The following is a 12,615-nucleotide window of genomic DNA, read 5'->3' on the forward strand; positions in this document are numbered from 1 at the left end:
ACTCCTTGAACTCTGTGACATTTGATGGTGGAGGATGATCTCTAAGAATATACCAATTGCACTCATTGTCAGAAAAACTAAATTGCATTTCCTCCATCTCTACTTCTTACACGCGCATATGATGAGCCATCATCAAGTACTTTTGTTTCCATCCGAGTTTTCACATTCTATGGCTACCCTAGAATCATTGGATAACTACCAGTATCCTACACAAAGAAATGTTGATAATCTTGGACATCCCCTATGCTATCTTGAACATTTGAGCACGCAGCATATGAATGCCCAAATGAGATTCTCCATCTAGGATCAACATCAATTGGCCAACCACATAGAAGCTTCATGACATGACATTAATCTCAAAACCATGGTCCAATAATGCAACACATGGCATTTTCTGCTTGCCAATATTTACTATAGTGTCCATCATAGCCCTTGCCTTGTGTGTATAAGAATAATGGATGTTAGAAATAAAGCAAGTGTCATCATTATCATGTGTTTGGTGTTGCATAACCTATCTTTGAGCAATGCAATTTATTAAGATATTTTCAGCCAATATTTCCTCTTTTTTACCCATTATCATCCCATTTGTAGCTTTAGCCTGCTTGTAAACAATAATGGGATTGTTAGCAGACTCAACATGAGCTCTCTACAAAATCCAAATTCACATCAACTTGCAACAAAGCCTGAGTGGTTTCCCCAATAAAGTGTATTTTTGTCTTAATGATGTCTATTATTTCATCATGGAATTCACACATGCCAATTCCAAGAAATTCATCCTATAAACTCAACCCTGCTATTTAAGATTCTATCTTGAAGAACTTTCTTTATGTTTGTGGCACTTTCTATGTCAAATTGTAGTTAATTGGCTATTTGCCTTTCTTTTTCTCATCTTGCCTCTTTTCCTACACTACATCTTCCATGAAACGCTCGGGACTAGCTTTTTCAAAATCCTTTTGTTGTTTTGATTTACTTTGTGTCATTCATTTCAAAGTACCTATAGCCTCATCATCTATTTTCCTCTTTTCCTTCATAATAACATCAATATTCTACACTTTAGCCAAGTGTGCTAATGCTATAAAGAAATCCACCAAAGCATCCCAACTTGTTCCACTCCATATGTTTCACATAGCACATGATAGATCAACCATTAATGTTTTTCCATTTGCTATAGAATTCAAGGCTTGTGAACGTTACTATCAAATAATATATGGCTACTATCTAAAAACATGATAGATCAACCATTAATGTTTGTGGCACTTTCTATGTCACATATTTAGATAGTGGCGAATATGTGTTCATCGAATCTTTCTCGTTGTAAAAGGAGTTAGTAAGTCCAAATTTTTTGGTTTTTGCACCGCGTTTTTCCTTAGCGCCATACGATTTCAATGTTCATATCAATGGGGCATTGGCGGCCACACAGGTTTCAATTCCAAAAATGATGCCTGTATAGAAGGTGAAGGTTTCTTTCGGTATGAATGTAATTAATGGAGATTATTCCAGCCTAGCTTGAATTGGGCTGGCCGCAGTTGAGGCGAATCTGCCCATCCGAACCGGTGAGGGGGCTGATGTTGCCCATGTTGACCATAGAGGCCATGAAGCTGGTGAAGAAGGCGGACTGGTCGGAGGCGAAGCTGTTGACGTAGCTCTGGATGGTGGCCTGGCCGGAGGTGGAAAGCAGCTCCTGGTCCGACTGCAGCAGCCCCTGGTTGCCCTGCAGGTTCAGGTAGTACTGGTTGTCGAAGGCGTTCTGTGTCATCGGATCCAGCGGGGCCGCCACATTCGCATTTCCGCCCTCAGGGCACGTGGCCTGGAGTGACTGGAGATAGGTGGGGTCCAGCGTGGGGTCGGGCTGGCCGGTGCCGCTGAAGTTGTAGAGGCGGCCCACGAAGTTGACGCAGCGGGCGCGCCCGAAGGTGTGGGCTCCTGACAGCGCTGCTACGTCCTGCTCGTTTAGCCCCACCGTCGCGAACTTGCTGATGATTGTGGACAGTGAGTCGCTTGGTGCCGGTAGGGCTGCCGTCACTGCGCTTTGGCTGGCTGCGCTGCCACTGTCTCTTCGTCCCAGCAGCACCGTCCACGAGGGCCCGCCCGCCTGCTTAGTAAAGCACTAGCGTTAGAATATATTTGCGACGTCAGATCTTGATTACTATCGCTAAATAATGTATATATGTATGGACAGATGCTTCTCTTACCAGAACAACGGAGTCCCGCGCTGCCAGCGCCAGAATGTCAGCGCACGACACCGTGGCCGCACATGCGCCCTCCACCGCCGCCTTGATGTTGTCCACTACGTCGAAACCGCGCAGCGAGTTGTTGTTGGGGCGCGCGAACTGCTCCCCCGAAGCTCCGTCGAGGAGCAGCGATGCATCACAGCCCTGCACTAAGTAGTCGTGGAAGTGCAGCCTCAGCAGGGAAGCCGCCATGCCTTTGTCGGCGTTCACCGCCGTCTGCACAGCCGATTGCACCACGCGCTCAACATCCGGGCACGACTGCGCATAGAAATCGGACGTGAGCTGGCCTGAGGCAGGTTGTTTGCAACTAGAGAGAAGCAGGAAGCTGAAGCAGTTTGCAGCTGATGATAGCAGCACCTGCACTACAGCTAGTGCCTTACGCTGGTCATAAACATGCGGCCGCCTGATCGCAGGCGCAGCCTTGTTATAAGAACAGGCCATAATTCTCGCTAATTCAAGCTGCAGCTAGATAATATTGCAGGATTTGTCTCCCTAGCTCACACTAAAGTTTGCTTCTCTCTCTTTTTTTTTTTTTCGTAATGCTTCTCTCTCTCTCTCTCTCTCTCTCTCTCTCTGTGTTTATCTCTCAGTGATCTGTGAGACGTCGAGGTGAAGCTGAACAAGGTCGTCTCCAGGATTTTATAGCCGAGTGCCGGCCTCCCCGCATGCAAGTGTGAAATAGGGATGATTGGCGACTCGGTCGCTAAGCTCCGTCATGCGAACGACGTGGTCGACGGCCCTACAAGGAAGAAGAGTGCCTCGAATCGACAGCGAAAGATGTTTGACGGACCGGTGCACCCCATAGCCAATTATGTAGCTTTTTACGTGTGCACTTTGTCTAGAACTTTGACCTGGTTACTAGAAAGAGGACAATGTTGTTCGAGTGAGTTGGAGGGGCCATTCCTTAGTGCAACCTTCGTAATAGCAACCTCCTCCCTAGTAGGAGTATCCTCGGTCCCTACTCCTCTTACACCCTCTTTGCCTTTCCCCCCCTTCCCCTCCATCACTATCCTAGTTTCACCCCCTCTCTCCCTTGCCCTCCTCCCTCCCCCTCCTTGCCCCTTCCTCGCACCCCTAGGGACGTCACTATGTATAAAAATAAGTCACATGGGATATAAAAAAATAACCTTATAAATGTATGTTCACATAATAAAATATTTTAAAATGTATAAATTCATTTATAGAAGGGCCTTTTATATTCCACATGTAAAATTTGTTATTAAAGGACATTGTGAAATTGTATAATTGGCCTTTGATCTTTGATAGAAGGGTGTGATGAACCTCAATGAGTAAACATGAGATTTAATATGTATAGCAAGACCAATATAGGAATGAGCTTAATGGGCAACATAATGCGATTATGTGTGTCAAGGATGGCCTTTGATAAAACTTTGAAAAAGGAAACAAATATTCCATCATCAAACTTCATAGTCTCCATTTCAAAATTTTCTTCAAAGAAAACCTATCTTCCATCTTATTGCTCTTTACATTATATATCCAAATGTCTTTTAGATCCTTGTTCTACATGGTATTGCAGCTAGATTAGAGAAAATTTAAGTTCATTCTGTAATGTCCCCATTACTTAGTTTATTTTAATAAACAATGTACGTATACATTCCAAAGAAAATTGATTTATGTTGCACATTTTTTAAATGAAACTGACTCTACTTAAGAAGATAATTATTATTATTAATGAGATATTATATGCTAGTTCATGGAAGAAAGACTTGGGAAACCCTCCCAAGATTAGCTTATTAAAACTATGTTTGTAGTATAAAGCAACAAAAAGAACTAGCCTGGTGGATAGTCACTTGGCAATTAAGTGCAGTTGGGTGACGACATTGCCGAGATGGGTGGCCTCCCAGGAAGATTTTCCTACAAGCTAGTGGAAGCTTCTCACATGCAGCCAACGAAGCCCTCATAGCCCGTTGCCAAGTATGCCAAGGCCAAGATACCTCGGTTGTTGCCTTGGTCACCGCCTTGTAGTGAAACCATCGCGGTGCGCAGTGCATCCTTGCCCACATATTCATCAATTTTTATCTTCACGCTACAAAAATTGAACCCCTCTCTGACATCATCAATGACGTCGTAAAAAATGCTAAAAGAAAGCGTTCTCTTTGACATCGATGACATCATCAAAAATGCTCAAAGGCAAGTGCCCTCTCTTTACCCCCTATCTCCCCTCCCTCATTACTATATAAACAGGGGTAGAGCATCACGTCAAAGATACACAATGATCCATGCAGAAGTCTCTCTGTTGCTATTGATGCAACGAAGCTTTGCTGCAATTAGCCTCTCTCTCTCTCTCTCTCTCTCTCTCTCTCTCTCTCTCTCTCCCCACTCTTACGTGGAAGCATTGCCCGAACCCATCAAGCTTCTTCCATGGCTCCTAAGAGACGTCGAGATGCTGAGCAAGATCACGCTTAGAGAGCTCCCTAACGCGAGGAAGTCATCGCTGCTCTACTGAGGGAACTCAAGACGATGGTGAAGCATAAGCGGAAATTAACCCTGAACCCATTCAAACTGAAGAACCATCCATCCCACAACAAATCGAGGTTGCGGCCATAATCCATAATCCGATGGATGGCTAAATGAAGATAATCATGTTTAATGCATTAAGAAAATGATTACTTTTTAAGCTATTAATTCTAAAATTTTCTAATGAGGGATAAGTTATTCCGTTATATAGATTACAATAAGTTAGAATGTACTTAAACTTAGGAAAATATATTAGTATTATCAATTGCTTTTTAGGAAGGAACACAGAAATTGACGAAGGGGATAGATTCTATGCATTGCATTGACAACTGTGTTAAAAATGTTTTATGGTTATGATTGCTTTTGAATTTGTGAAAGATGAGTTATGGCTCTTATGATTCCGGGCTTGCATAGCTGGACGAATTGTGGATGGTGGTGGTTCGGGACATTGGGATCCCCAACCCAATGCTCCCTAACACTTTGCGAAGTGTGGAAAAACTCACGTGCAGGTGGGGGTTCTACACTCCCGAGGGAGGTAGGCGTTTTTGGTTTTTGATCACTCGAGCACCTGACAGGGCAAAGGACCGAGTGTTAGGTTTCCCTCTTATGTAGGATGGCTCCAGAGGCTTAGGGAAGCTTAGAGGGGCTATGAGCTAGTATTCCTTGTTGACCGTGGATAGCATGTGATCACATACAGCCCAATCCCGAGGGATTGGAAGGTCCTGTCCTAGGCTGGACAATGTCTTTCTGCGAAAAGACAATTCTGTATTACTCTGCCAAGTGACGGTGAAATAAAGTATTTGATTTTCGAATTGTTTGTTATGTGCTAAAGATCGAGTTTAGCGAACCCACTTTAATGGGGTAATAAAAGGAAGTTGATTTTATATGTTCTAGATAGTATGGTAGTATGCTTTGCTAACTAGAAAACTAAGAAAATCCATCAAGAAAAGTGGGAGACTTCAATCCTAACAATTGGATGCTTGTGGCTAGGTGGACCCGATAAGTCAGGCAACACTAGATAGAGCTGATTAAATCATGACCCTCCCAATACCGGTAGGATTAGTTACCAGGTTTAACACTATTTTTGGAGAACGAAGCTGAGATTTTACCTTATGGGTAGAGGGATCGAGTTACACTCTCCCCCATCTCTCGCTCTCTTTGAACCAAGTGCAAGGTTAACCTCACTCTTGCCTTTAATTGATTACAAAGTGGTCTTTCTTAAGTGGGCATTAGATTGCTGTTAGGGGTGACTTGTCCATGCTCCCCCTGTGAAGTAGAACTAAGATTCCCATGTTGAACTAAGTCCAAGGTTTCCCATGGGGAGACGGGATGGTGATGTGCATGGATATGATTTTCAGTCAACTACTAGAGGACTCCTCCAGATCTGTTGGAGAAGGCACCTCACACATTCTCAATAAGTACAAATTCCCCTCCCTCCCCCTCTCGATTTATACTTTTTCTCAATGGGTATATATATATATATATATATATATATCACCTCCATCCATACCTCTCTATCAAGATTGAATAGGACAAGATGAAAAACCAAGATACCATCCATACCATACACACAAGGCACATGCACCCCTTATAAAATGCAAAGGTCTTCCAATAAAATTTTATGTTTAACTGGGAAATTAAATTGGTTAGAAAATGCATTGGATTATTGCACAAGGCTATATATTAGAGGGTCATTTAAGGATAACATGAGGTGTTATGTTTCACAGCTTAATCTTTTGGCATTGAAGATCATGGCTAATAGCTTCAAAATATCAAACGAAATTCAAAGAGGGCAACTGTTTCAATCATAGACAGGGCTGCATTTTTTGTGGAAGGTGGCGACATGGATGAATTCAAAGCAAAAAGGCTTGATGAAAAGCTTTTAAGGCTTAAAAAACTTAAACCTTATGATTTTTTCAAAACATTTAAAGCTTTTACAGCTTTATAAATGAATAAATTCCAAAAGCTTTCAAAAAACACAAGAGCAAGTTATGTGAGGAAAAACTATATAAAGGTGGAGAAGAAGGTGCTAGGGGCCCTACCCTACTTCTTGTATAAACTTATATCTTGTGAGGAGAGTGGAGGGTCACACATGTCCAAGTGGAAACTTGACGTGCTAATCAAATTGATAAAAAACACGGATGTTGTAAAGTCGAAGTCTTGACCCAATCTTATTTCAAGGTATGATATTATCGTACAATTGGTTTTGTCTTCAAGTGTATCATACAATTGGTTTTGTCTTCAAAGTTTGTATGATATTATCGTACAATTGGTTTTGTCTTCAAAGTTTGTGTTTGTTTTTGGAACAATTGCACAAAGTTTATGTGATATTGTACTTGATCGTGTTGTTCATCCTAACCGATACTCCTTAACATCTCGTTTATTGGGTTGTAAGAGAGGCTTGTCTCGATCAATGCTTGCATGAAATATTTAAACCGAGTGCCCGCACATATACAAAATAATAAATATTTGTCAAACACTTCAATAAATAAGCGTGCCTAATTTAATATTATCACCACGCCTTTAATGATAAGGCATGCATCCATAAAAAATGATAATTTCTTTTAATTAATCTGAATACATGCTATCGCCCACTACTTCCCAATGTCACCATTGCCTGCTCTATACATTAACTGAAGCATTCATAATTGTTAAAAAATAATAAAATTAAATCGACAAAAGTGAATACCTTGTAGTCTTCAGCTATAAAATAAATAAATAGATTGGAACTTTTTCCTAACCTTAATGTAATATGTGTGCAATCTAAACTCATAAATGTCCATTAATTTAAATATGTATTTTGCGAAATCACTGACGTGCATATTAAATTAATATGATGCCCGAAAAGGGCAGTCGTCCCTGTCAACTTCTCACACAAGGAATCCACCTTGTATACAGGCCCCAACAAATAAATATGTTTTACTGAATCCACCGTGGAATATGCCTCCTGGCATCATACCCCCGGGGTGGGATAGTAATTGTCCTCAATTACTATTAGCTCAATATGGAACAAGCAGTGAGGGGAAAGGACTAAGGTCGCGAGCATGCATCCATTGGGCTCAATATTCAGAGTATCTACGGCCACTTCTAGTGGTCATAAAGTTAGTATCTAGAATAGTTTCAAGTTCAAGGATTTCAATTTCTTCTTCTAACAAAGGAGGGTTTTCATAGACAGAATTGACAGGTAGTTGGCCTCTAAAAGGTTGTGGCAAATTGATAGAAAACGTATTGTGGATTTTCCAATATGGGGGTAGTTCTAATTTGAATGCATTGTCTGAATGATTTTGAAAGGTCCTTAAAATCTACGGGCTAACTTAACAACAAGGTGTCTCTCAACACTTTGCGATCTTCTCTTTGTAATGCGTAACCGAACATATTCATCAACATTGAAACTTATTGCTTTTCTTTTCTTATTAGCTTGTTTAGTAAATGATTGCTGGGCTTTCGCAATCATGTCTTTAACTTCAGCAAAAATAGTAGCATGCATATTGGCAATATCATTAGCAGCTTTAGCTTTGTTTGACAATGATGTAACATATGAAGGCAATCTATGTCCATAAATGATTTTAAAGGGTGCTTTATGTGTAGCTATATGTGGTGTATTATTGTATGCAAACTGAAGTAAATGCAAGTATGTATCCCATGTTTGTGGTTTTAAAATTGTGTATGCACGCAAAAGATCTAATATTGTATTGTTAGTAACTTCTGTTTGCCCATTGGTTTGAGGATGAAATACAGATGAGAAATCAATCTTGGTATCTAAATTAGTAAACAAAGTAGTCCAAAAATTATTATAGAATCTAGAATCACGATCTAAAATAAAACTTTTGGCAAACCATGGTTAGTGAAAAGTGTTTTTAAAAACAATTGTGTAGCTTGAGATGTAGTTAATGTTTTCTTGCATGGAATGAAATTTGCTAAATCGATCTACAATAGTCCAAATCATATCATGATCAGCTTGGGTGTTAGGCAAACTAGTTATAAGATCCCTTGAAATATGTTCCCATTGTCATTCAGGAATTGGTAAAGGCATTAATAAACCATATTTCTTACCATTGTGTCACTTGACTCTTTGACAAATTAAACACTCAGATACAAAGTTAGAAACATCAGATTCCATTTAAGGCCACTAAAAATATTCAACCAATGTACATAAAGTAGAAATAATATCACTACAAGGGACTGGGGCAATAGCGACGCCGATTAGCGACGGCGTTTATCGGCGTCGCTATATGCGTCGCTATTTGCGTCGCTATATGCGTCGCTATTTGCGTCGCATTTGCGACGCAAATAGCGACGCATATAGCGACGCCGCAGGGAAAAAAAGCGCGGCCGAAACCAGAGCGCCGTTTTCATTTTGTTTTCTTCGCCTTTTGAGAGCGAGAGCGAGGGAGAGAGCCAAGGCTTTGTGAAAGAAGAGGAGGAAGAGACTTGTTGCCGCCGCCGCCGCCGCCGCCACCGCCACCGCCACCGTCGTTGTTCGCGAAGGAGAGGAGGAGCCCTCGTTGCAAAGAGAAGCCGCCCACGCTCGCCATATCTCATTGGTGAGTCTCCCTCTCTCTTTCTTTTACTTGTTGAAGGTTTAAATCGTTCTCTTTTGTTTATTTAGGATAGGAAAAGAAAGAGAAGGAGAGGGAGAGGGAGAGAGAGGGAGAGAAAGAGAGGGAGAGGGAGAGAAAGAGAGTGAGAGTGCATTCTCTCTCTCTCTCTCTCCCTTTTGCTTGTTTAATGTTTAAATTACTTTCTTCTTTGCTTGTTTAGGAGAGGAAACGAGAGAGTAAGAGAGAAAGAGAGGGAGAGGGAGAGGGAAAGGGAAAGAAAGAGAAAGAGAAATAGAGGGAGAGGGAGAGGGAGGGGGAGGAAATAGGAGAGGGAGAGAAAGAAAAAGAGAGGGAGAAGGAGGGAGAGTGCATTCTCTCTCTCCCTCCCTCTCCCTTTTGCTTGTTTAATGTTTGAATCACTTTATTTTTTTCTTGTTTAGGAGAGGAAATGAGAGAGAAAGAGAGTGAGAGGGATAGGAAGGGGAAGGAAATGAGAGAGGGATAGAAAGAGAAAGAGAGGGAGAGTACATTGTATCTCTCCCTCTCCCTTTTGCTTGGAGGATGTTTAAATCACTTTATTTTTTGCTTGTTTAGGAAATGAGAGAGAAAGAGAGATAGAGAGGGAGAGGGAGAGGGAGAGGGAGAGGGAGAGGGAGAGGGAGGGGGAGGGGAAGGAAATGAGAGAGGGAGAGAAAGAGGGAGGGGGAGGGAGAGGGAGCGAGGGAGTGAGGGAGAGGGAGAGGGAGAAAGAGGGAGAAAGAGGGAGAGGGAGGAGGAGGGAGGAAATGAGAGAGGGAGAGAAAGAGAACGAGAGGGTGAGGGTGAGGGTGAGAGAAAGAGAGGGAGAGGGTGAGGGAGAGGGAGAGGGAGAGGGAAGGGAATGAAATTTAAGATAATATACGTATCGATAATGGTATGCAATGTGCTTTGCATACGGCCACGTACTTCATCAAAATTAACCCAAAATTATTGTTATAGAAGTGGAGATCCCTTAAATTGAGTATAGGATAATTTCTCTCAGGTCTTATGACTATGAGTAGAATTGATTGAAATAAATTTTATTACTATAGTTGTAAAATTTCATAGATGGCGCGCATTAATTTTAAAATGGATTACTTATACTCAAAGCCGAGATATAACAAAAAATTATCTACCGGGACAAACAAATCGTTGAGCATGATACAAGGCCGAGATATAACATCGGAAAATCTCTCGACTACTATATACAATGCAAGGTTTATGGTCAACTTGCAAGTTGACGTACATCTCCAAAAAGCTATCCATTTAAGCCTCGTTTGCTGTAACGTAGATAAGATGGCAAACGAAGAAGGTCCTATTGTTCAAGACCGCGAGTCGTATCTTAATCAGCGTGTCCCATGTCCTTGCTCTCAATGCAAGTTGGCAATTAGACGAAAACGCCGATTGTCTATAGAACACGTACGACGATTTGGCGAGTTTCAACCTGAGATTATTGATCAGGCGATTGCAGATTTTCAGCAAACGGTATTTTCAAGTTAGCATTTTTCATGCATTGTACTCTCAAGCTAATTGAAAACCATACACAATAAGATTGGGTCTTGTTGGCAAATTTTGTGTCCAGGGGGGTGATGTCTCGACCCAAGGGGGAGTGCACCCTTTGCGGCCAATTAGAAGAGTTCGTGGACGTGAGATGGATGGATGGCAGGAGCCAATAGACCACTCGCAAGGCCCATCTATATCGTCAATGCCAGAGGAGACAGACAACCTTCCCGACTTGCCTACAATCTTGGAGCCTGAGATGGAGGCAATGATCGATGCATTGATTCCCATGGATGTTGAGACATCTGACCCGCTTAGAGAGGAAGCATCCATACCATTATATGATGGGTGCCGAGTATCTCGGTTGAAGACATTGCTTGCACTCTTAAGTGTGCAAGCGAAATACGGTTGGAGCGATACGAGTGTGACTGAGTTATTCAGGTACCTTGCATACAGACTTCATTGTTTTTTTTTTAAACAGTATTATTGTAAATATGGATGGATTTTTCAAGGTGTTTTATGATGTTTTCAGGTTATTGAAATATCATATATTGCCACCTGCAAACACCATGCCTGAGTCTCGTGATGATGCACGACATGTTTTACGGAAGCTTGGCATGGACTACAATAACATCCATGCATGTATCAACGACTGCATATTGTTTCGAGATGAATACGAGACTATGGAGACATGTCCAAAGTGTGGTGCTCACAGGTATCGACAGGACTTGCAAGGGCAGACCATCCCTCAAAAAGTCCTCAGACACTTTCCGCTCATCCCCCGCATAAACCACATGTTTCGCACGTCTGCCATGGCAAGCTTGACAACGTGGCATGTGCAGAATAGGTCTACGGATGGAGTGCAACGAATATCAGCAGATTCGCGCGCATGGAGCCACATTGACTCTACCTTCCCAGGCTTTGCGCGAGAGCCAAGGAATCTTCGGCTCGGTCTCGCCATGGATGGTGTGAACCCATTCGGTCTGCGCTCGACTTCTTACAGTGTGTGGCCTATAGTGCTTGTCAACTACAACATTCCTCCATGGCTTTCTACGAAGAAAGGACATCTCATCCTTAGCTTGCTCGTCCCGGGCCGCTACAAAGTAAAAAATATGGACGTGTATCTTCGTCCATTAGTCGATGAGCTTAAGATTTTGTGGGAGGAGGGGGTCACGGTGCAAGATATGAGCAGGCGCGATGGTCGGCGGTCAGCCAACATTCGAGCCATTCTCATGTGGACGATGCATGACTTTCCGGGATTGGGAGAGTGCTCAGGTGAGCAGACCTTTGTTCACGCCGGTAATATCTATATTTTATTTCATTCAATCAAGTATTCACTAGGTCGTGGATCGCCTTGCAGGTCTCGTTACCTCAGGTTATCATGCATGTCCATTGTGTGGGCCACAGTTAGACTCCCGAAGGTCACGAACCATGAAGAAGATGGTATATCAAGGACACGCCACTTTCTTGCCGGAGGATCATGAACTCAGGGAAGGTTTTCTTGGACGACCTCCAGCACGTATGAACGCTGCAAGCTGGTACGAGCTGAAAATGGTAAACCCGGAATCACATCCAAATGGAATGCGACGGTTCTCAGTTTTCTACGAGTTGCCATATTGGACCCACTTACAGGTCAACCACTTGTTGGATCCCATGCATATTTTCAAAAATGTGGGCAGCTTGCTATGGGACCACATCACAGGAAAGAGAGACACTATAGGGTCACGAATGGATTTAAAGGAGGTAGGTAAGATGGAGGCGCTTTGGCCGCAGTCGAGTGCTGAAGGGGGAGTGCAGCTTCCTCGCGCTCCCTGGGTTTTGTCTACCAAAGAAGAGCGCATTGTGAA

At 42.5% G+C, this 12,615-nt stretch overlaps 1 protein-coding gene across 1 annotated transcript; it reads right to left on the reverse strand.

The window, feature by feature from the left end:
• Window positions 1-1,364: 1,364 nt before the first annotated feature.
• LOC148034432 (peroxidase 15-like) lies at window positions 1,365-2,521 on the reverse strand. The gene is made up of 2 exons (XM_087680518.1): window positions 2,193-2,521; window positions 1,365-2,092 (listed from the first exon to the last, which is right to left on the reverse strand). Exons 1-2 carry the CDS (start codon window positions 2,421-2,423, stop codon window positions 1,502-1,504), a joined length of 822 nt encoding a protein of 273 aa, XP_087536644.1. The 5' UTR covers window positions 2,424-2,521; the 3' UTR covers window positions 1,365-1,501.
• Between the last annotated feature and the right edge of the window lie 10,094 nt (window positions 2,522-12,615).

Source organism: Lygodium microphyllum, chromosome 6 (genome assembly GCF_053477565.2).
Source record: "Lygodium microphyllum isolate KBCC chromosome 6, Lygodium_microphyllum_v1.1.10, whole genome shotgun sequence".
NCBI lineage: Eukaryota > Viridiplantae > Streptophyta > Polypodiopsida > Schizaeales > Lygodiaceae > Lygodium > Lygodium microphyllum.

Excerpts from the sequence above, each read along its gene's own strand:
- LOC148034432 (XM_087680518.1), bottom strand. The coding sequence starts at position 2,423 with ATGGCGGCTTCCCTGCTGAGGCTGCACTTCCACGACTACTTAGTGCAG. Across the intron at positions 2,093-2,192 it reads CGCGGGACTCCGTTGTTCTG|GCGGGCGGGCCCTCGTGGAC; the intron begins GTAAGAGAAGCA and ends TTTACTAAGCAG.